At 40.9% G+C, this 21,715-nt stretch overlaps 2 protein-coding genes across 7 annotated transcripts in view; one reads left to right on the top strand and one right to left on the bottom strand.

Annotated features, from left to right (window-relative positions):
- The window catches only part of LOC149467665 (uncharacterized), a 325,880-nt gene that overhangs the window by 231,208 nt on the left and 72,957 nt on the right, over window positions 1–21,715 (top strand). Inside the window, exon 4 of one of the 6 annotated variants that reach the window (XM_089671283.1) lies at window positions 5,667–6,806. The exons of the other annotated variants lie outside the window; for them this stretch is intronic. The gene's annotated coding sequence lies outside the window, so the exon portion shown is untranslated. Of the gene's footprint in view, window positions 1–5,666; window positions 6,807–21,715 lie in introns of those variants that run through there. 6 annotated transcript variants of the gene reach the window in all.
- AQR (aquarius intron-binding spliceosomal factor) overlaps window positions 1–21,715 on the bottom strand; it is a 144,416-nt gene that overhangs the window by 26,332 nt on the left and 96,369 nt on the right. The window contains exons 20-30 of the mRNA XM_089671280.1: window positions 18,261–18,502; window positions 17,890–18,036; window positions 17,339–17,408; window positions 13,787–13,897; window positions 6,910–7,019; window positions 3,271–3,406; window positions 2,149–2,358; window positions 1,132–1,269; window positions 786–857; window positions 290–477; window positions 30–201 (exon numbers count right to left, since the gene is read on the bottom strand). Coding sequence (XP_089527406.1) covers window positions 30–201; window positions 290–477; window positions 786–857; window positions 1,132–1,269; window positions 2,149–2,358; window positions 3,271–3,406; window positions 6,910–7,019; window positions 13,787–13,897; window positions 17,339–17,408; window positions 17,890–18,036; window positions 18,261–18,502 — 1,596 coding nt within the window. The remainder of the gene's footprint in view (window positions 1–29; window positions 202–289; window positions 478–785; window positions 858–1,131; window positions 1,270–2,148; window positions 2,359–3,270; window positions 3,407–6,909; window positions 7,020–13,786; window positions 13,898–17,338; window positions 17,409–17,889; window positions 18,037–18,260; window positions 18,503–21,715) is intronic.

The following is a 21,715-nucleotide window of genomic DNA, read 5'->3' on the forward strand; positions in this document are numbered from 1 at the left end:
TGCACTTTAAAATATAGCAGTAACATTACCTGGTAAAAGTATGGGTTGGGTTCAGACTCTCCGATTCCATTAAAATCATCTACATTTATAAGCTGGAAGTCATAAAGCAAGCCAGCGTTGGCAGTTCTAAACTCTGGCATCAACTGCACGTGAGGCAGATTCCCCAGACTCTTATAGCGCCAATTATACAGATTGCACAAGCTGCAAAAAAGGAAGAGAGATCACACACCTACATACAACAGGTTCCAAATGTAGAAGAACCCCTGTGCTAAAATCAAAATCATCTCACCTGGCTCTGGCTCTTCCTTGGGCATCAAGGTCAACAGTTGGCACTCCTAGCCGCACAAACCTAGTAAAGAGTGACTGCTCCATGTTGGAGTATTTCTGAAAGGCCATATTCTTAATGACAGGTGGCAGCTGGTGGTGGTCTCCAATCATGATCCAACGTTTCAACCGACTAAAGCCATCCTCTGGATTCTGTGCATGGAAAAAATGCAGGGATTGGCCAAAATATTATTAGTATTAAACAGTATAAACAATGATGAGCTTGTTCAATTGATAATAATCTAAGGAAAATTGTTATAAAGTGGAAAAATAAATACCATTACCAAATAGAGAAAGCAAAAGTTGCCTTGATCCCAGTCATTGACACCATAAACAGAAAAAAGGTTAACCTCAGGAAACCAATTGCAGTATATTTATGAGAGTAGAGTAGAAACTCTCCAAAAGTACAGTTATTATTTTTTATAAGAGTTGAAGACAGAGGTCAGAGCGCTGTACTGTACCTGCAGGAGGAGGGGGATGAAGGTCTCAATTTCAAGAATCTGAGCAGCTTCTTCCATCAGGATGTTATCGTACTGCAGAGAAAAGACAGGAACCAAGAGTCAGCAAGTATGCAAGGCAACTTCAAGGTGACCGTCTGCAGACTATGTACAAAACTGTCTGGAACTGCAAAATATCTGGGCCAACAACAAAATAAAAAAAAGTTGTCTTGTGGCTAAAACAATAAGCTGTGCCAAAAAATGTCTCAATGAAACAATATTAGAGCACATGGTACAGAGTGTTGCAGCTGAAAATCAGCATGCATATGACATTTTCTAAAGCTAATATAATAACACCTTGTAAAAATACCTTGAATCCTAGATCCACTAGGTCATGGCGCTTTAGAGCTGCATGGGTGCAAGTCATGGCGATGATCTTGGCTTCCTTCACAAGAAGGTATTTTGAGCGATCCAATCCACTACGCAACAATTCAAAAGCTCGAAATTCCTGCAAAAGAAGGTGTTCAGCTTTATAATGACCTGTACTGGCTCTCCCACAGGTATACCTGTCCTTATTTCAAATGTGCTAAAGCAGCCTTTCTCTACCTTTTCAACATAGGGGAACCCTTGAAAATCTTTTCTGGCTTAGGGAACCCCTGCTAAAAATTACTATATCTACAACTCATGATACATTAGTGTGACGGTCAGTGGGAAGAATACTCCTTACCCTTGTGATCATTGGGAAGAATTACCCCCTTACGGATTGCTAAAACAATCAATGGTGTCAATGGGAAGTTATCTGAGAGGCGGAAATTGCTCACTGCACAAGGAACCCCTAGCAACCTCTTGAAGAACCCTAGGGTTCCGTAGAACCCTGTGCTGAAGTGTCAGTAGCACTGAGGTGTCAGCACATGATTCAAAATATCTTCACAAGTGTACTTGGAGCTCCAAACAATACGTCACTTGCTGAAGTTGGAGCTTTGGCTCAAGCTCTCAATATTGGTCCTGCTAATTGAAGAGCAGCCTCAGTGGGCAAAATTAAGGCACAAAAGGCAGAATAGGGAAGCCCAGAGGTCACACCTTGGATCCAATGTCACCATTTATATGACCTATTCTGTGATGCAATTTCACAAGCAAATGGTTTCATTATAAAATATCCAGAGCCATAGAAACCCTTTATGATAGGATAACCAGCCTCTAACCAACAGCTTTTGACCCAGTAAAATTGTTGGGGTTCAAACACACTGATTGTCAACTGATTGCCATTAAAAAGACACTGATCACCGAACATTGCAGAGCTGCAAATCTCAGGTATGTTATTGCTTTTGCACAAGCAATTTTTAGCTGTTCATGAAAATAAACTGTATCGGTCTTAAAGAGCACTCACTTCTAGCTGAGTAAATATTTTCTTGATGTGACGGAAACATCCTTCTGCAATTTCCATATCTTCCACATAGGTTCGGCCTTTGAAGATAGGCTGAGGGGCATTGGAGAAGTACTGGTGGAAAGGGAATACCTTGGCGATATCATTCGTGTCAGGAGTTTGAGCAGATTTGCTTTTCACTTTGCTCAGATAGGCCTCCCACCGTGACATTATCTGCAAAGACATTCAAAAGTAATGCCATTGTGAAAATGCTGAAATTGAAATGGATTAAATGTCTCATTCAAAGACTACTGAATTCCTGCTTGGGGTAATACCAGAATCATCTTCTACTAGCACAGTACTTTAACCATCTAGATGTAAATGCATTGGTTTAAGTTGGATAAGCAAATACTATTTAAAATGAATTTAAATAAATAGTATACTCTACAAAGTCCTTAGGGGCCATAGTGCTTAAATCAAAACCCTATTATATTTATGTGTTATTTTTTGATTAACTGTGGGTAACCTAAATCCTGTCTGGGGTCCCTGAATGACAACCAAAAATTACAATATGGAGTACAAGCTCCCCGTCTTTCAAATACAGCATTCCCCCACTTAATGGTTATTGGGACTCAGGGAAAATGGGAAAAGGGGATACAGACCGTACTATCATATTAGGCAGAGTACCTATCTGTAATATATGAATATATATTATATATATATTTTATATATATTATATATATATATATATATATATATATATATATAAATGTATTACTTTAAGTGTTGTACCTGATATGGTATTCCTGTCAAGTAAATAAGTAAGGAACCTAGGAAGTCGCCCCTTCAGAGATCCCTTGGTCCCAGCAGGTTCCCTTTACTTCTCAGCATGAGGAGGGAAGAGTGAAGAAATAAAAGCCTGTGCCATACTCTGTATACACCAGTAAGGGTATGGGAAAGCTCTGAACCTTTTTTGTTATAACTATAAGATTTGATAATCCACTTGATGCACCACATTGATCATGTGATACTACACACTATAAGGTGATGAATCAGGCCCCCGACCTATACCCCAGTATTACTGCGATTTACTTTAGGATAGACTGGAAACTGCCAGCTCAACTGAAAGATTAATGAGTCACTTACCTGATACAAAAAGAAATGGCCGGCCGTCTCACAGGTATAAGACACATCTCCAGGAACCCCCAAACTCTCCTGCAGACGCCCAACTTCCTTAAGCAACTCCAGCCGCCGTGCTAACACATAATTTACTCTTCCATACCTGGCAATATGGATACATTGTTACTGACACTTATAATGATTTAACACAGGAAAATCATTACGTCATAAGTGTCATAGTGTAGTGCAGATGCACACAGACTAAACTGCAGTACCAGTTGTACAAATCAAATAAAATACCAAGTAGTTTTCACTTAAAGTGTATGTATAAACAAAGCATTTTTTTTTTTTAGTTTTGAGTAGGTGAGGCTTAGAATTACAAGATAGATAGATTTACCCTATTTATTTGTCTTGATGACTATCACCATCAGAAAGTGATGGCAAATCCAATATTATTATTATTATTATACAGTATTTATATAACGCCAAAGGGTTTGCTCAGCGCTGTACAGTAGCAAGGGGGACAGAACATGAGACAAGACGGTAACAATACAATACACGAGGGGTTCGAGGGCCAAATATTTACAGTTGTCAAGAGAACAGGTAAGAGGGAATCTTCCAACTGGGGACACCTGTTTTAGCGACAACTAAGAGAAGTTCCCCTCTATTTGTAGAGATTTCCTCATAATTTCTATTACATCTTGGGGACAGGAAGCAAATCTCCCCAATGCAACAACACCAGCAAACAAACGAACAGGAGTTTTAGCAATTTCGTGCACCATCAAAAAAGAAAAAAAAAAACACTTAATTTACAGTTTAAGGAAGAAAAAAAAAAAAAAACTAAAATCTACTGGGTAACAAATAGTTAAGTGTGATGAGGTGTATGGCATCTCCTGGATTGCTGGAGGTTCGTTACAATTTATACTTTTATTTGCGAAGGGGGTGTGGGTGGAAATGACAGTGTGGCATGTGTATAGGAGGACTGCAGGCAATTGGAACACCAGAAGTATAATAAAAGTTATACTCTTGGGTGACTCTCTTACCTGTCCAATACGCTGTACTGCATATAAAGTCCAGGCTTCGCCTGTCATGGTGGGCATACTCACCAAAAGGTTCTCAGGGTCCGGGTTCCATAGGGATGGACCACAGTCCTTGACCTGCATAACACCCTACAGCTGACTACAGTCTGTTGCACTAAGTGCCAAGGTGAGTGCCCCTGCAGGATATGTGCCTGAAGTAACATTGCAGGCTGCTCCCATGGTGCGGGGGGTCCAGGTACTGTTTTACAAAGGCTGTGCCAATCTGGAGGCACTGCTTCTATCTGTTGTATTAGAATGCAGTGAAGAGACAATCCAAAGATAAAAACAATAAAAGAATAAACTAGTTAAGCCAAGGAATTCTGCAGAAGATTTAAAAAAAATAAATTTGTTTTTTTTTCCTGAAGCTCTTCTTTAAGATATGACAAGAAGGAGGATGCTTAAAGTATAACTGAAGCAAAACTTTTATTTTTTTAATATTGGACAGAGTGGAGCATCAATTAAGTTTTTACTGCAGTCTGTCCCCTCGTAGGGAGATTCACCCTCTCCATTTGTCCTGTTTGCCATTGCCATTGAAAGTGAAAGTAAAATAAAACCCCACATTTTGGGTTGTTCCCAAAAAAGTATTAGTAGGGAAATTTTTCAATGGGGACACTAGTTCTGGTGACCTGGGGGTCCTCAATGAATTCCCTTAATTTGAAGGGATTTCCTCTCACTTCCTGTTTTGCATTTGGGACAGAAAAGTAAATATAAGTCTACTAAATAAAAAAAAAATAATTAAACAAATTACCTATAGTTCTACTTTAAAGTGGTTATAAACCCAAAACACCATTCTTTTGCAGTTTAGTAGACAATGTTGTTATAACCTAATTCACATTGTGTGTATCTCTCAAAAAGCAACCCTCAAGCTGTCGTAGCTCTCAGAAATCTGCCAATCTGTGGATGTGCCTGGTGATGGGGGGGGGGGGGGGGGGGGTTGTTAGCCAGAGCCCCAACATCACACTATTCCCCTCCCACCTAATCAGAGTCTCTCTCTGATGTCTCTCTCTTTCTGTATGCTCCACTGACTCTGTGAGCTTTGTACCTGGATTTCTGGAAGGTAAGAGAGAGCAAATTGGAAGTAAACCCGGCCCTGATCACAGGCATGTGTCTCATTACACACGCTGTCAAAGGGAAAAGGGTGTGGCGTCACCATTTTTTTCCTGGCGTCAGGTTTTTTTTTTCCCCTTAAATCAGGAGAGCTGGGAGGATTACAGACGACAGGCTGTTCTACCTGCCATGTTGTGCACAAATGATTTGAGCCCTTGTTCTTTATCAGATTTAGTGTTCTGTTTGTATTTGACTTTCAAGGTTTACAACCACTTTAATTTTTTTTCTTGCTCACAGAAATGTGGATTTCTAAAGTTTGCTTGCATCAACCACTACATTAAACTGCAGTGTACCTTTTAAAGCAGCATGGAGAACATATTCCATAGGATAACAAACAGTGCAAAGATAAAAGAAAAATGCATACAATGCCAACCAGACGTACGTATTCTGTAGTCAGATCAGTGGATGATGGTGAACTGTTTTCTGAACTGAATACGCCTGATAACATATAAGGTACACCAGCACAGTAACAAATGTTTCTGACACTCAGGATATTTATAGCAAGATGTGATAGGATTTTCCTCGTATAATGTACAAATGTACTTTCTGCTTTCCTGAGTTTCGTATTCAGTTGCCTCCAAGGCGGGGAATGGAAAAGAACTGGCACAGAGTATGGATTCAATGAACACTTTGTGGATCAGTCACACAGGCACTCAGCATCCAACAAGATAAACGTCCTACTGCCTTGCTTTTTATCCTGAATCCAGTTGCCATAAATGTGACCAGCTTCCCTTTTCTATGTGAAAACACAACTTAAAGCAAACAAGATATGGGCACAAACAATGCTTCTGTGTATAAACTGCTTCAGTTATTCTCTTTCAATGAGCCCTCTTGGACATTGGAATAATATCACCAGACTGTTGTATTTTAACTGCAACCTAACAAGATTGGCAGGAGAGTTATGGTAAGGCATAGCACACCTAATGCAGAAAATGTCAGTCAGGAATGTCCTGTGAAGCATCTCTGACCTTGTCCTCTGTTGTCTTTATTTGGTCACAAACTTTTCTTTGGCTTTAAACGTTCTCTTTGGCTCACTGAGACAGTAATTTGAGTTTTCCGGTCCTTGTGTCAAATAAATTTGACATCAAATGATAAATTGTATGCTACTGAGAACTGCATTAGGACAATACAAGGATTTGAATTATACAAAGCAAGGCGTTGCAGCAATACCCACAGCAAGCAATCAAAATTCAGCTGTGTGTCTGAATAATATCATCTAGCTATTAAGCTACATACACCATGGTGTAAAATTAACCCCACAGATCACCTGTGTATACAACTGTTGTCAATGATACAATTTATGCATGTATGTAAATACATTTTAAAAAGACGATTTATTCATCAATATTAAATTTATGGAGATATTCTTTAGAAAGATTTCACGAGCAATTCAGATTTTGTAAAGAATCTGTAAATAAAGTTATCATTTAGTGGACCTTGGACATTACAGGGTTAACCAAGGATTCAACTTGTGGCTCACCTGCTAAAATCCTTCTCAGTCTCCAGCTCCTCCTCACCGTGGCCCAGACGCAGGAGGTGCCTCTCGTCAATATCTAGGGCCATAATCTTCTCAAACAGCTGGTTTAGGGCCTGTATGTAGATTGATAGGGACAGGAGGAGAAGGGTATTTAGAAACTGCTGGTTGGTGTTCTAGGAAAAAGGGGGTTGGCAGATACAGACTGAAACAGCAAACTGGCTAATCTTCAAAGCTGAAAGACACAACAGGCAGTCCTTTGCAGCACTTCGAAACATTGATACATTACCCATCCACAGTACATGGATATCCATTGATCAAAAGTCAATAGCAAACTATCTATCCATACAAATATTTAAAGGCTTATTTTGCATTTTTGCATTCAAAGCCACGTGTTTGTTCTATAAAAATGCCTTTTTTTATTTAATCAATTAAATAATCTTGCACGCTTCTATAGATGACAACTACACCTCTAATAAATCACCCCAGTGTTACTTAAATAAAATACATAATATAACCAAAAAGAATGTGCTTTTTCAAAATAAGTAGCCGCTAATGCACCCAAACCTTATCTCATATCAGGAATAACTTATAAACGCAGTGCTACAACAAAATAAATTACAAAATGGTAAATCACAGAAATACAAGTGTGTGAATAAGTTCATTTATCTTCATTGTAATACTTCCATCCTTCTTTCCTTGTGTAAACACCGAGTGCTCCAAACCAGAAAAGTCCAAATACTCGGCCACCAGATGTCTACTCGCCTCCAGCAATGTGACCTCACATAATGTTATGTTTGGGCTAACTGCGCTTTTTGTCCCAGTGTGGACGCTGAAGTTCAACTTGATGGACCGCAACTTGATGGACTGCATTACAATGAGGATTAATGAACTTATTCACACACTTGTATTTCTGTGATTTACAATTTTGTAATTTATTATGTTGTAGCGCTGCACTTATCACTGCATTTATATGCATTTTTAATTTACTAAGAAGCTTTTCAACACTTTTATTACGCAGTTGTGAAATGTTTTATTTTCCAACGGGAAGGATACTCTAGAGGGGGGAATTTACTAAAACTATAGCAGGCAGAATCTGGAGCAACTGAGCAAAGCAACCAATCAGACTCTAACGTCAGCTTGTTTAGTTAACTATTTGCCTACCGGGAACTTTCACCCCCTTCCTGCCCAGGCCAATTTTCAGCTTTTAGCGCTGTCACACTTTGAATGACAATTGCATTGTCATGCAACATTGTACACATATGACATTTTTATAATTTTTCACACAAATAGAGCTTTCTATTGGTGGTATTTAATCGCCATTGAGGTTTTTATTTTTTGCACTATAAACAAAACAAGAGCAAAAAAGGTTCTTTGTTTCTATTATAAAATTTTTCAAACAGGTAATTTTCCTCCTACACCAATGTGTGTTGATGAGGCTGCACTGATACACAGCACTGATGGGCACTGATAGGTAGCACTGATGAGGTGGCACTCGTGGGCATTGATGAGGAGGCACTGATAGGCAGCACTGACAGATGGCACTAGCACTGACGGGTGGCACTGCTGGGCACTGACAGGTGGCAATGATGGGTGACACTGCTGGGCGGCACTGATAATCAGTGCCCTGATTATCAGTGCAGATCTCCCCTATCACATTTGCCGGTTACCAGCAGTACTTTCCTCACGCTGTGATAGCATGAGGAAAGTGCTGCCAATAACCGGCAACTGTATTTACCCGGTGATCTGCTGTGTCATTTGACACAGCTGACCACGTGGTAAAAGGCTGCTGTGATTGGCCTTTTACCTGATCACATGATCAGCTGTGTCCGTAGGAGATAGTGGTCACCGACAGCGCCTGGCGCGCCGCTGGGGGCCTGTTCTGGGAGGACGTCCATGGACGCCCTCCCAGACCTGGACAACCACACTATAGCTGAAAGACGGTTGAGAAGCAGTTAAAGGATCAGATCACTTTTTAACAAAAAAGAAGTGCACATTTTTTTGCAGGTAAAAAAATTTGCATTTTATTGTTTGTTTTAGGAGCCTAGAAAGCACTGAAACAGTAATCAGCAGATCGCTGGTGCCATGCAGGTCTCCTGCACATTGTGTGTAAGCTGTCTAGTTTGTAAATCGTAAGAGCAGGCAGTTTTAGCACTGATTACTGTATTGGTGTCACTAGGGATGTCAGTGACACCAAGTCAGTTCCCCCCGTGTCAGAATGTCTGCTGCAGTCCCGCTATAAGTTGCTGATCGCCGCCATTACTACGCCAAAAAAAAAAAAAAATTTTTCAGTAGATATACCACCATTTGTAAACGGTATAACTTTCACGTAAACCAATTCATTTAAATGTATTGGGATTTTTTTTTTTTAGCAAAGACATGTCGCAGAATACATTTTGGCCTAAATTTATGCCGAAATATGATTTTAAAATTTTTTTTTACTGGACATGTTTAACCGCTTCCGCACCACCCTATAGTGGAAATACTGCTATAGGGTGGCACGGGTGTGCAAAATCACGCATATATACGTGATTCGCGCTCCCGCGGTTTTCGCACCCCTGCAGATAGCGCCAGATTTCCCATCAGTACACCGGTAATCACATTTAACCCCTTGATTGCCAGGAACATGCTCACATACACAATAAACCTCCATTGCTAGTATAGTGTCTGAATGGATCAATATTGTTGATTAGATCAGTACTATACCAACGTTCACATTAGTATAGTGTCCCCAAATAAACGCAGTATTAGCGGGATCAGCCCTGGCACCTGCGTTTAGCCCCTATGCTTACCCCCCCCCCCCTCTCCCCCAGCAAATGCAGTGTCAGTAGGTCACTGTCACTTGATACATTGCACACAAAACCACAGTGTTTGCAGACTCAGGCCTGATCTCTGCTACCACTTGCTGGTAAATTTTGATGACTCTCATATGCAGCAGAGTGCCAGTACTAGTGCCGCTCTACCTTTTGGTGAACTGGCGAGCACCAGCGGCCTAGTACATCCTGATCTTTCACATAACAGCACTGTGCTTACAAATCCCGACTGGCAGCCCACAAATTCTGCAGCACCCATACTTTCCCCATTCACTGCCCAATCCAGAATTCAAGTGGAAACAGCAAATTTAAATACCCACCTTGATTTTTTTGGAGCTGTTTTTCACAGAAGATCTGTATGCATTGATTGTGGATCAAAGCAATTTATATGCACAACAGTTTATCGCTACCAACCCAAATTCAAACCTTGTCAGACCATTTGCATGGAAACCCTTTGCGGTCTCTGAATTGAACATTTTTTGGGGGGGCCTAACCCTCAACATGGGCATTACTAAAAAAAAAAAAAAAAAAACGAACTGCAGTTGCATTGGTCCACAGACCCGATTCATCATATGCCCATGTTCTCTGCTGCCATGGCCAGGCATAGATATGAGAGTATAATGTGTTTTATGCATTTCAATGACAATACACTATGTCGTCGTCAGGGTGACCCTGAATTTGCTCCACAAAATTCGGTCCTTTATAAGTCACCTTATCCAAAAATTGCATAGGTCTCGATTCCCCAGCAAAACATCTGCGTTGATGAATCCCTCATTAATTTTTCTGGCCGCCTTGCATTCAAACAATTTCTCCCCAGCAAGGATGCCAGATATGGGGTCAAGATATATAAGACCTGTGAGAGGGCAACAGGCTATACATATAAGTTTTGGATTTACAAGGGAAAATGGAGCCACATGGAGCCCCCCCGGATGCCCAGACTACATGGGGAGCAGTGGCAAGATAGTTTGGGACTTGGTGTCATCCTTTTTTCATATGGGGTACCACTTACGTGGACAATTTTTATTCAAGCGTGTCACTATTTAGATATTTGTCCAGTCTTGAAATTGGCACATGTGGCACCATGCGACCTAACCGCCGGGGCTTCCCCCAACAGCTTGTAAATACCCATCTTAGAAAGGGGGAAAACGCCTGCTTGATAAATTAGGTTGTCATTCAGCTGCAGCACTGACTTGTTTATTCTGAGAGCAACAGGGTCTTGCTCTCAGAATATACATAAGTAGGTGTGTGCACTGCTGTTGGATGAGATTTTGCATCCGCAGTTAAAAAAAAAAAAGAGCATATATGCCGAAGCATGGGGGTCTGGGGTGGCCAGTGGGTGGATGGCCCCTATATTTTATAATATTTTTTGGCACATTTCATGTGTGCCCACCATTAGAAATGGGTGGATGCATGGCGGTATATTCTAATGGTGGGCATACCATACACTTTGTCTGGCAGAGATTTCTTCTTTTTCATTCATCCCACAGGCTACATAAAAAAAAAAAAAAAAAAAAAAAAAAAAAGAACATAGCATATACACCTGCACACAGGTTTTTTACATTCATGCATAGAATGCATAAAGGTAAAAAACCTTGAGCCTTTAGAACCACTTTAAAGCATGGATCAGCAGTAAAGTGCCAAGTCACCGCGGCACCAAGATGATGTTTTGACTCATTCACAAGCAATCAAAACATTTGCATCCTACTTCTTTTCATATTTATCGGACATCTGACATGTAGAGATCCTGGGTTTTAGGCCTATAAAAAAATGGTGAAATAACAAATATGTACAAAGAATGGGTTTTTTTTGCACTTCTATCAATCCTTATAATGCATCTAGGCAGTTTCTCCTCTAGTGTTAATGAACACAAAATTGTGCCTTATAAAGAAGCACAAACACATGTGAACATGCATGCAATCACATGTTAGCAATGGCCATCACTGCATGTGTATGGTTGTAAAAGGCTTCTTAGGAGCTTATGGACAGTGCTGGCCAACAGTTCATTTAGAAAAATGTAAAGGTTTTAAAAGTGACATGTTGTGTTCATAACAAATATAGTACAGCAATAACGGAGCAGATGCCTAAAGCATATACAGCCCTGCACCTTACATACAGATAAAGTATATATGAATCAGTATGGAACTGTTAAAAACACAGTTATTTCTTCTTTGATCCATTGATGCTGCAGAATACAATGGTAATTCACAAGCTGCATATTTAGTTTAAACCTGCAGGATCTCAGATTGCTACATAGCAATAGTAAAGCCAGTTTTGGACAGTGAGAATTAGACTAGTTATTTGCAGGGGAATAGCAAGCACTGGGAGGAGAAGAGAGTCACTATTAAACTATTTATCCCTCTTATGGGCAGGGTAGAACATATGGGACACCACCATTAGATGAGAGGATGGGACCAGCTGTGGTGACTGGAACCTGAGATCACAGGGGGTAAAAACAACTATTACACTAAGACAGAGCGAGACATACCATAGAAAGAAGTGATCTAAACACACAGTGCAGTATTCAGACGGCATGCCAGGATCAAATGGCCCAAGAGCTTCTACAGGCAATGCTGTGTACATTGAGAAACAACTTTACTCCCATGAATGACTATACAACAACCCTATAGAAAAGCATTAGGCTATCGCACACTGGCCAATTTTTGTCAACGATGCAAAAAACAAAAGAAGAGGAGAAACTAAAAGCAACAGTGCCCATGAGTGATATTTTAAGGAGAATTCTCAGTTAATCCTCTGAACACTGCTATTCAAGCTTACATATAAGTATTGGTTTGCATATTTTGCAATACACATCCAAACTTGCTAAAGGCAGTACCACTGAAAACTATAAGAAAAAGTGGGCTCTACTGCTTTTGAAAATAACAACTCCCTAACTTAGTACTTTACGTCAATGACCTAGAGCATGTGTGCAACAAATAAAATTCGAATGCTGCGTCTGCATACTCGTCTTGGGTTCATGAATCACAAACTACTGAATCCACTGGATCAGAAGGACAGTCAACCAACTAGCATTTTCAAGAGGAGATCAGAATTTGGCAGCCTGAACATCTTTCATGAAAGGTTTTCTTTAAGCTTGGGTAATGAGATGCGAACATTTGATAAAACTACACCTTGTCCTTCCGTTCTAAAAAAGGATACTAGGCAGGGATTTGGAAGGATAGATATCACTTTACTCAGTACTCTGTGTAGCTTGTTAATCACCGAAAAACCATTGCTGAGTGTCCAGACAAAGGCGTAGGATTGGTAAACCACCTTTCCCTAGTAGATATTCTCTATATGGTCATTAAAGTGGAGTTCCACTCACAGTGTAAAGCAAAAAAAACTGCAGCTGATGACTTTTAAAAAAAACAGCCACTCACCTGTCCCACGATCCCACGGTGTCCTCCCCGCAGCCCGTTTCACCGACTGTTCGGTGTTCCAGGCGCCGGCAGTGTGGGCACCCGGTTGTGACAGCTTGCGGATTCACAGCCTGGTGCCAACTGCGCATGCGCGAGTAGCACTGCGCTTCCTGAATGGCCCCGTAGTCTTCTGGGACTCGTCACATGTCCCAGAAGACTACGGGGAGGGTGGGTAGGAGGACAACTTACGCTTCCATTCGCCTAGGAGATACCAGCGGAAGTGGGAGTGGGTACCTGTCAATTTCGGGGTACCCGCTTCCCCCACTCCCCAAAGGTGCCAATCCTTAATAGGGAGCGAGGGACCAGTCTTAAATGCAGAACTTCCCCTTTTGGGTGGAACTCCGTTTTAACAATAATCAGACAACCGTGTATTCACAAAGTCTAATGAATCCTAATTGGCAGCACAACTATTTTCTTCAAGCATGTTGATTACAGATCATCCCCGTCTCCCCACAGTAAAGACAAGGAGTATTTCACTGCAAATGAGTTCAAGCATGAAAATTGTGGTGGGTTTACTGATGGTTTAGCATAAGTAGATCTCTCCTCTCCCGATTAAACCAATGACAGATCATTTAGCTCAAGCACAGCAAACGGCTAATACGTATATATGCTCCAACAAAGCCGATCCATCCTCTGTGTATTTACAAGCCTTACCTGGTTAGAATGAGTGACTATAAGGGTCCTCTGCTCTGGAAAATTGTGGTAAAGATTGGAAATTATCTGCACGGCCACATCTGTTTTGCCTGTGCCAGGGGGACCAACAACCTTTAAAAAAAGTGGAATGAAAGCTCTTTAGAGATCGGTTATACACCAAGAAGCAAGTAAAATGTAGATGAGAGGCCCAAGATAGACCATATTCCAGCTGTCATTTCTCTAAGGTGGATTAGAACGTGAGAGCTGACACTTGGCTTGATTGCTAAGAGTAATAGTTCCACTTTTCTTCATGCAGTGTATAATTATCTGCGAATTATCAGAACATTCCAACACCAACTGAAACACCTAACATGCTTAAAGCAAAATATTACAATACAGAATAGAAGGACGACTATGTGGTTGGACTCTAACTTGCTGGATGGCTCTATGCAACCACTGTGTACTATTTCCCAACGTGAGTTACATATTCTCTATGCAAATTTCCTGTGTTGGTGCAACATTAATTTTCTATGATTGTGTGTGTTATTTTGCTATCTCACAATACATCTTTTGTATGAAAGTTGTCAGTAACTTTATACATAACCAGCAAAGATCATGGCATATAGCACAGCGTAGGGTGTAAGCGTACATTGGCTATATCATATCTCCCTCTACTGGAAAGATATGTCACTGCATCCTGTCAAACACACTTGAATCTGCTGTGGCAGAAAGCAGAGATGTGGAGGTTGTTCATGCACCTGTGTTTACAAGTCATAATGAAAAGAAACAGACTCAGCAGCAGGAGGTAATAGCCCCGTGTAAAACAGAACAGAGCACGGCAGAACCCCATACAGCTACTGAACACCATTAACTGCCTTCATACAGTAATGGTGTACAGATGTAAAAACAAACAGCTTAAGGTTGCCTCAGGGTTCTAAAGAAAGAGGAGAAAGTCTTCATAACGGCATTATGTAGACAGTTTGTGCATTAGTCCATATATATGAACCCAATCCTTTACTCATCGCCCTTCTCGCTACTTCTCCAAAAGGTCTACACACACACAGCAGATTTCTTGTTTCATGAATAATTCATTATAGAAAATGATCATAAAGGAAATTCTTCCACTGTCTGAGCTCTTCTTTGCTTCAAGCTTCTAGATAAAGTATGTATATGTGTCCATCACATAGGTGGCTCTCTGTGGATTGTAAACTTTGCAGGCAATCTGCCATTTGCTTTGTGACGTTTGTGATTTCTATTATACAAGTCCTGGCAACTGTAAATGTAAAACAGCAGCAAGAGTTCACACTAGGGGTCCTCCGTGCCGTGATCATATCTGGACGTCTTGTGTGGTACTTTACTTTTAAAGAGACACAATCAAATTACACTTATCAGGCTGCTTACGTACATAAAGTGTTTGAAATTGGCACTTACCAATGTGGCCACTGCTATAGAAATTCATTATTCTTTTGTCAGTAATGGCCCTGAAGTTTTCTTTTGGCTGCATCACATGCTGCATTTTGAAGTAAGCCCTGTACTGGCCCTGACATCACCAAGGTGGCTGCTTGTTGCTTGTGGGAGAGTGCCTGCATGTTATCCTCGATAGCAGTCAATTTAGATGTTCAGACTCAGATGACTTACAGAGTGCTGGAGGCTTCACAGGCAACAGCCGGACACCCTAATGGGCCAGAAAGGGGGAGGGAAGAAGCAAGCAGTGCAGGCTGTCCATAAGTGTCAGAGTTTGATGACAACTACAGGGCTGCTACTGACAAAAGGCACAATGATTTGCTATACCAAGGGCACCATCAGCAAGTGTTTATTGTTTTATTATTTTATATATGTAAACAGCATAACAGTGTTTCTTGATGACAATATCTTTAAGTACCATGGGGATTTCTGCAGGCAAACTCTTTATAATGTATTCACTATTGTGCGAGTCCCAGACTGGGTACACTGACGATATTTACCAGAGTACCTCTAATTTTAATAGTTCGGTTCTCTGCTGGCTAGATTAGGTGCTAAAGAGTTTTTGCACTGATCATGTACTGTAAATAACCCACCAAAATGTGCCTCTTCTCTTCTAGATATATAGCCCAGCTTGAGAAGCTGCCACTTTCCGGGTCGGTAGGTGTCCAAGTTCACATCTACAATGTATGAATGCCTGTGGCAGGAATGGCAAAACACTGCATGCAGTGGGCTCAAGTGTCAAGCTCTTGGACACTGTATGGCTCAAGTGAGCCTAATGGCCTTAAGGAGCAAGTTCATTTAAAAAAAAATGCAATACATTTTTTTGCAGGTAAAAAATGTGCATTTACTATTTTTTTCTTTGAGCTTGGAAAGCATTGCACCAGCGATAAACAGATCACTAGTGCCATGCAGTACTTCTGCACACTGTCAGTGTATCTGTGTGCCCATACATCCCGTACAGTCAAGCAGATGCAGTCTACCAGGAAGACTCAATTAAGTACACTGCGCTCAGCAGTGCCATCGTAGTTCATTGAGAACTACAAGCTAACAACCACAAAGGATGTCGGGACTTGTAATTCATTCACAGAATTTTGTAAATAAATGACGCGGCCGATGGGTGAAGCCCTGCACAGCCGCGCTGTTTTTAAAAAATGACAGCTAGTATGGGGAACTTCTCCCCATACTGTTGTCACAAGGGGGGAAAGGAGAGGGCTGCGACTGCAGCTGTGGAAACGTTACATGTTCCACTCTAAACATTGGTGCAGCATGTAACATGTTCCCAAAGGTGAACTTATCCTTTAAACAGCAAGAAGGTTTAGAAAAAGCCTATACATTTGTTACGTTAATATAAAAATATATCATTTTTTTTGTTAACATTGCAGACCATACCACCGTTTCTCTAAGGTTACTGATATTTTAAATCCATGTGCTTAAAGAGAAAAAAAACATTTCCCTCTGGGTGATCCAAGTACATTGCAAGAATTGTAACAAACATTGTTGTAGATTCCCATCTTTTGTTATTCTGAAGAAATAGCGGTTTGTGTCCATGTGCAAAGTGAATCTGCATGGGAGTGGCTTTAGAATTATCACTCAGCTGCTGCACCTGCAGGTCTCTAATAAGGAAACTGGCAAGCTCTGCATCCCATTAGATGTGATTTCCCTTTGGGAGTATCTCACCAAAAATAAAATTTTTGTTGCAGGGGATGCCAAAAGTCTGACTTGTATCTTAATGCAGACTTCTGGGAAAATCAGTGAGCAGTAAGCCAATCACACAAGAAATTACATCTTCGGGGGGGTGTTCTCTACACCATCTGCATACAGTATACCTCCAGGTAGCAATATTGCATTACATTTTACAGAAAATTACAGCGCTGCAGATTGAAAAGGAAAAGTAATTTTTATTAACATTCAACTAAAATATGACTTGTGACACAATTGTATACACTATTTGTTTTTATTTGCTAAATTTTCGCCCACAAAAGTAGAGTTACCCTTTAAGTTTGCTAATTTTGTAGAAACACATACAACATGATCAACACACCTATGTACATGTTTACTTTAGTATGTTCATACACTGAATCTCATTTGTTATAGAGTGATTCTTCTTACCATGGTCAGGCCAGGTTGCATTCCCGCACGAATAGCTTCTGTTTGTGTTGCAGTGAACTGGATGGTATTCCTAGAAACAATACAGATTACAGTATTGTTTGATCATGTCATTAAGGCTTGACATCAAAAAGGCTTTTTAGGGGTGCACTATATACAGGGTAATATTAGTAGATGACAATTTGCACAGTTAAATGTGTGTATTCTCAAGCTAGGTAACCCAAGTGGTCAAGAATAAGGAAAGCAAATCATAAGGACTCTCTCTCTCTGAAGTATACTAGCTGATCGTTTCTCTTCTTTACAGAAATAATAATGGTAGAAATAAGACACAACACATGATTTGGCCTGAGTTCACTCTCTAGGCTGGTCAGAAAGAGGTGTTTTGACTCTCTAGACTAGTTGAAGGACACCACCTATACTGGAATTGTGTCCTAATTTGAGACACTGCAAAGGATGGCCTCTTAGAATTTCTAGATCGAAATACATCCGAGTTACTTCCTACTTCCTGTAACTGCTACAGTAACTATTTTATATACTGACAGTTTAATGAATACCGTTTAGGCTGGTTGTATGGGTATGGACCACGGTTAGGGATGACATGAGGTTCCACAATTAATGTGGGTGGCTCTTCTTGTACAGTTTCATCATCACTGTCTTCTTTTCTCTTCTTTCCCTTTCCACCATAAACAGGAAATGTAATCCTAGCAAAAACAAACAGCCAAATTAAGGCATAATAAAAAGAATTGAACAAAAATAAAAAACAAAACAAAAAAAAAAACTAAAAACCGTCTCAGAAAAATAGTGACCATTCCATTTAAAACTTGCACTGGAAACTATTGTAAGAAGAAATAAAGTTTGAATCTGACGGATTTCCAGGCACTGTCTTATAAATAATTCTCACAATTTGCCAAGAGCTCAGTGGTACCTGAATGGGGCTTTGTGCAAAGATGGATCTTCCACAGTCACTTTCACCTGGTACCCTGGGAAACAGGCCTTCAGATGGTCCAGACTCAAAAAAGTGTCATTAAAATCCAATGTTGGAATCTGATTGGGCATCTTTGAGTAATGTGCACTTCCTGGATCTCCATATCCTAAGATAATGTCATGCAGCCAATCGGGCACTACACAATCTGTATTCATCAGTTTTCGGATTGTCTCCAATACTGCCTGGAAAATACATTTTTAAAACAAGAGAGATCAGTAATAAGGACAGACAGAATAAAATGTAAAAGCAGTAAATTCAGGCTCATGCCACCACATGAAATGCTCAAAGAACATATAAAGCGGAACTAAACCTACCAACTGAACTGTTTTCTGAAACAGTTATATTTAAGGCATGCCATAAATGAGAACTGTCACAGCCGCCTGTGCTCTGCACTCAATGGTTAAGCCATCGAATGGCTGTTGTCATAGATGAGCACATGTGCAGCACCACAGCAACCGATGATCAAACAGAGGGCAAGATGGCAGATTTGTTGGCTGTAAAGAATAGGGGGGTTTAGGTCTGCTTTAAAGTGGAAGTCCAGTCAAATACTAACTATACTTAAACCTGCTACCACCCCCATTCTAAGCCTATTCTAACTACCCTGTAAAGGAAAGATGTCTACACTTACCTATTGCTGAGGCCTCTCCAGTCTGGTCACACGATCGACTGACAGCGCCGGCTTCAGTGTATTGAAGAGACAGCCGACAATGGATGCCCCATAATAAGCCTATGGGTGACGTAACTGCATAGGCTGTACAGCCATTGCCAGCTCTTCACTGAAATGATCATGTGACTGGAGTGCTCTCAGCATAGGTAAGTATAGACATCTTTCCTTTCACAGGGTAGTTAGAATAGGGATACAGTGGAGGTGGGATCAGGTTTAAGCATCGTTGGGATTTGACTGAACATCCACTTTAAGTATCTCACCAAAGGTAGAACTATTTTAAATATTTATTTTGCTTACAGCTGAATACGTTTTCTCTCATGTTCTGTCCCTGGTTTGTAGATGCGAAAAGACAGCTGTTTTTCCTATACTCTTTCAATCAAGAGACCAGGGGCGGACTGACCATTTGGAAACTCGGGCATTGCCCGAGGGCCTGGGGTCAGTAGGGGGCCCCATGAGATGCCCCTGGTACCTTTTTTATAGGCTTTTTTGAGTTTGGGCAAGGGCACAGGGGCCCCACGATCCCCTATTGCCCGGGGGCCCCATGAGTTGTCAGTCCGCCCCTGGGGATGGGTTAGAACTCCTGTAGGGTTTTACTGCCATTAGAGGCTCTTTTGGAGAGATCACTTCACTTCTTCTCTGGTAAAATGGTTGTCCTTAGGACAGGAAGTGAAAGGAAATCCACAGACAAAAATAAAAAATGTATTTTCAAATATAATTAGTGGTATTCTAGAACCTCATTATTGTCTGTTTCCCTGTTGCAGATTTTCCCTATTTTTTCCTATTGCCCGGGGGCCCCATGGGTTGTAAGTCCGCCCCTGCAAGAGACCCAATACTACCAATCATATCTGTTTTTGGGGGCTTTGCAAAGCAAGCCATTTTGCTATTTACCTAATTTAGATTAGTAGCCCTAATGGAATAATGAAAAAGTGTAGAATTATCTTGTATGGATGCTAACGGACACAACAGTAGAGAAGAAAAAGCAACTTGTACACATGCAAGCAAAAGGAAACCCTCTTCCCAACCCCTACACAGCCATCTCTTCAGTACAGCAGACATGACAATCCATCCATTTGAAGGTTTATCCAAGATGCATAGTAGTTGGGGCAACAAGACATGAAACACAAATGGAATAGCGCACCAGATACTGCCCGTAAAATCTAATTACATATAAAGATATATTGCACAAACATAACCATCAGTAAAGAGTGCTTGACAGAAGTGTGAATGTAATCTTAGAAGTAAACACCGGTATCCCAGAGAGGCCAAATAAAAGGGAGCCAGAAGCATGGCACCACTAAAAACCTCACTGATGTCACAAGCTTTTACTGATGGTAATGGAATTTTTATATATCTTTTATATGCCTAATTAAAAGTTTACAAACAAACACTGTCTGCTGTGCTATGTCATTTGTTAAAGTAGAATTAAGCCCTGGTTCACACTGATGCGGTGCGGAATTCACAGCGTTTTCTGTGCAATTTCTGCACCGCATCAAAATCGCACCCAGTTCATGCGAACCACTGCGGGTGTGTATGTTAACACCACCACGAAAGCGGTTCACAAAACGCGGTGCGATGCGCAGAATTGGATCGCATAGGTTTGAATACCCATGCGATCAGATTCTAGTGCTGACCAAAGAAAGGGTCCTGCACATTTTTGGTGCGGGTGCTGTGCGATTAGAGCCATACAAAATGTATGTCTCCAATAGCACCGCACACAAACTGCATGTGATTTGCACAGGAATGCGGTGCGGTTCCTGTATGAATCACATGAGATATACTGCACCACATATACAGTCAGGTCCATAAATATTGGGACATCAACACAATTCTAACATTTGTGGCTCTATACACCACCACAATGGATTTGAAATGAAACGAACAAGATGTGCTTTAACTGCAGACTGCCAGCTTTAATTTGAGGGTATTTACATCCAAATCAGGTGAACAGTATAGGAATTACAACAGTTTGCATAAGTGCCTCCCACTTGTTAAGGGACCAAAAGTAATGGGACAATTGGCTTCTCAGCTGTTCCACGGCCAGGTGTGTGTTATTCCCTCATTATCCCAATTACAATGAGCAGATAAAAGGTCCAGAGTTCATTTCAAGTGTGCTATTTGCATTTGGAATCCGTTGCTGTCAACTCTCAAGATGAGATCCAAAGAGCTGTCACTATCAGTGAAGCAAGCCATCATTAGGCTGAAAAAACAAAACAAACCCATCAGAGATAGAAAAAACATTAGGCGTGGCCAAAACAACTGTTTGGAACATTCTTAAAAAGAAGGAACGCACCGATGAGCTCAGCAACACCAAAAGACCCGGAAGACCACGGAAAACAACTGTGGTGGATGACTGAAGAATGCTTTCCCTGGTGAAGAAAACGCCCTTCACAACAGTTGGCCAGATCAAGAACACTCTCCAGGAGGTAGGTGTATGTGTGTCAAAGTCAACAATCAAGAGAAGACTTCACCAGAGTGAATACAGAGGGTTCACCACAAGATGTAAACCATTGGTGAGCCTCAAAAACAGGAAGGCCAGATTAGAGTTTGCCAAACGACATCTAAAAAAGCCTTCACAGTTCTGGAACATCATCCTATAGACAGATGAGACCAAGATCAACTTGTACCAGAGTGATGGGAAGAGAAGAGTATGCAGAAGGAAAGGAACTGCTCATGATCCTAAGCATACCACCTCATCAGTGAAGCATGGTGGTGGTAGTGTCATGGCGTG

The sequence above is a fragment of the Staurois parvus genome, unplaced genomic scaffold (assembly GCF_062004578.1).
Source record: "Staurois parvus isolate SC_StPar_1 unplaced genomic scaffold, SC_StPar_1.0 ptg000104l, whole genome shotgun sequence".
In the NCBI taxonomy this organism is placed as follows: Eukaryota; Metazoa; Chordata; class Amphibia; order Anura; family Ranidae; genus Staurois; species Staurois parvus.